General features: G+C 42.6%; 1 protein-coding gene across 1 annotated transcript in view; it reads right to left on the bottom strand.

Moving 5' to 3' along the window:
* The window catches only part of LOC100956036 (oviduct-specific glycoprotein-like), an 8,257-nt gene that overhangs the window by 3,667 nt on the left and 1,878 nt on the right, over window positions 1-2,712 (bottom strand). The window contains exon 2 of the mRNA XM_012801605.2: window positions 2,613-2,707. Coding sequence (XP_012657059.1) covers window positions 2,613-2,707 — 95 coding nt within the window. The remainder of the gene's footprint in view (window positions 1-2,612; window positions 2,708-2,712) is intronic.

Below are 2,712 nucleotides of genomic sequence, written 5' to 3'. Positions count from 1 at the left end.
AATTAAAAGGAAAAAACTTTCATTATACCTGAACAGCAGAGTTTAAACTCAAGTCCAGGTCCTGTTAATACCAAGTCAGTACTCTCTGTCAAGTCTGATGGTAAAGACAGACTCCTTTGTATCCAATAACTATGTGACTTAGACAACTGGCAAAGGCCTTTGGCTCCTTTCTGGTGTTGACTTTCCCCAGATGTGAAATAGAAGGAGGAAGAGTTCCAATTATTAAGTCTGAAACCATGAAGGCTCTGAGATTTATTCTACTTACAAACTAACACATTATCCTGCTAGTTTTAGGTGTATGTACATACAACAGGTGCCAAAAAATGTATTAAAATTGTAATGCACCAGTCACATTTCACTTCTGCAATTATAAGAGATACAAAATACAAGATACAAGATAACGCATTTTATGGATATATACACAGTATTGCATACTACAAATTTAATAGTTTATTTCCTTTCTTCAAATGTGCGTATGTATATTTGTGTGTGTGTGTGTGTGTGTTTTCTTTGGTACCCTCTGAACATACATGAACACACACCCCAGATGTCTAAATCAGAGAACAGAATGTTTGTTTCTCACACACACACAAAAAAGAAACAGCCAAAAGCGCACCTCGAAATCATTCCCATGCCTTAATTACCCAAAGGGCAACAAGATGAAAGCCACATGTTCACCTGTACATGCAGCAGAGTCTGCACCACAGAGAACCCTGAAATTATGAGACTCGGAGCTCATATACGATGGCTTGCATATCTCGCCCTCCTTCCCCCCAGAGGGAGAAGTTGGCTATGGAATGTAAGCCCTTCCTGGGAAAGGGCTTTTCCCAATGTAAGAAAATGGTTCTGGGGAAAGAGGAAGGCAGCTCTGTATTTATAGTATAGCTTGTCTGTTTCCTTTGCTCAGAGTGTTCAGACTGTGTAGAAACTCTGAGAAATCTAGGGAATGATCCCAACAATGATCCCTGCAAGGTACTGTAATTGTCCCTCTTAGCATCTCCACCCTCTGTTGTTTGTCTCAGGCCTTCTCCAGAAAATGAGGTCAATCCCCTCCCCGATGTCCTGTGGGTCACAGATTTAATTCCAACCAATTGGAGAATTCCATTGAGTTATTGATCTTTTCTGTGTCTTCTATTCCCAAACCAGGATGGAAGCCATACTTTTTTAGCTTCCTCCTCCCAGTAGGCCTGGTGCCCCATGACACACAGAGGCAGTACACAGTAAATCTTCATAGGTGCTTCCCTATGCCTTGTGCCTCCCACTCAGCCACCCCCAAAGAACAGCCAACACTTAACCACTTCTACCTCAGTAGGAGAGCTATAAATAAGCAGGCACCAAGTCCTGACAACTTCTCACTCCTAAACTGCCTCACCTTCCAACCACCCTAGTGTAGACGCTCATTATCTCATGCCTGGACACCTCTGTGTCCCTCAGAGCTTTCAAAATGTGAACCTGCTTATAGCAGGAGCAACATGTGGAGAAATATTAGAACAGTTTCCAAAGATTTCTACTTTGATCAAATCTCTCGAGTGGTTCCAAAGCAGAGGCAGGTTTAGGAACCACAGGAACAGGTCAATTCTCTGTTAGTTCACTGACAACACTACTCACATGGAGAGAGTTGTGGTCACAGTCTAAAGACCTCAAAATTACAGGCCATCGACCTACAGAAACCTGATTTTGCCCTAAAGGATAAAGGTCAAACACCTTTACCAGCATTTCAGTCATTTCATAAAAAATCCTGTCCAGGGAGGCACCTATGGCTCAGTGGGTAGGGCACCAGCCCCATATACTAAAGGGTGGCGGGTTCAAACCCAGCCCCAGCCGAACTGCAACAAGAAAATAGCTGGGCATTGTGGCAGGCACCTGTTGTCCCAACTACTCGGGAGGCTGAGGCAAGAGAATCACCTAAGCCCAGAGTTGGAGTTTGCTGTGAGCTGTGTGATGCCATATACTCTACCAAGGGCAATAAAGTAAAACTCTGTCTCTACAAAAAAAAAAAAGAAAAAGAAAAAATCCTCTTCCAACCAAATTTTTCTTTGAACCTTCTGTAAGCTTTCTGCACTACTAGGCTTTCACCCATGTCATTATCTTCTCTGTCTCCTGCTCACTATCTCAGGAAGCCCTCCCTGACTTTCCCACCCCCGCCATGTATCAGGAATATCCATGGAGCACTTAGCATGATCTACCTTGTGTTGGTATCTACCTGATACAAAATTATTTGGTCCAAACAGAAAAGAAGAGACTCCTACAGAAAACATTTTTGGACTGAGGAAATATATATTTCCCACAGCCAAGATTCCTTATTTCCAAAATATAGGGTTAGACTAAATGGGAAGCCTGAAACCCCTGATCTAATCATCCTCACCCTTCACTGTTACACAGTACACATGCATACACAAATGTGTGCATATACATAAATACATACACACATGTATATACACATGTGTACATATACATGCATATACACATACACAAATGTGTGCATATACATGCATACACACATGTATACACATACACGCAGATGTGTGCATACACACACACATTGTACAGAGTAGGGCCTGTGGAAACCAGGGGTAACTATATGCTGGAACAAGAAAAAGCCAGGGTCTCACCTTGTAAATGAAGCTGCTGACATCATCATAGCCAACCCACTCCTTCCCCTTGTTGGCATATGGGACACGCTGATAATCAATCCAGTGTTTCTCAGCTTCC

The sequence above is a fragment of the Otolemur garnettii genome, unplaced genomic scaffold (genome assembly GCF_000181295.1).
Source record: "Otolemur garnettii isolate 467f Iridium unplaced genomic scaffold, OtoGar3 scaffold00010, whole genome shotgun sequence".
In the NCBI taxonomy this organism is placed as follows: domain Eukaryota; kingdom Metazoa; phylum Chordata; class Mammalia; order Primates; family Galagidae; genus Otolemur; species Otolemur garnettii.
Note: the sequence above shows the minus strand (reverse complement) of the source record. Positions and strands in the feature narration are given on the sequence as shown.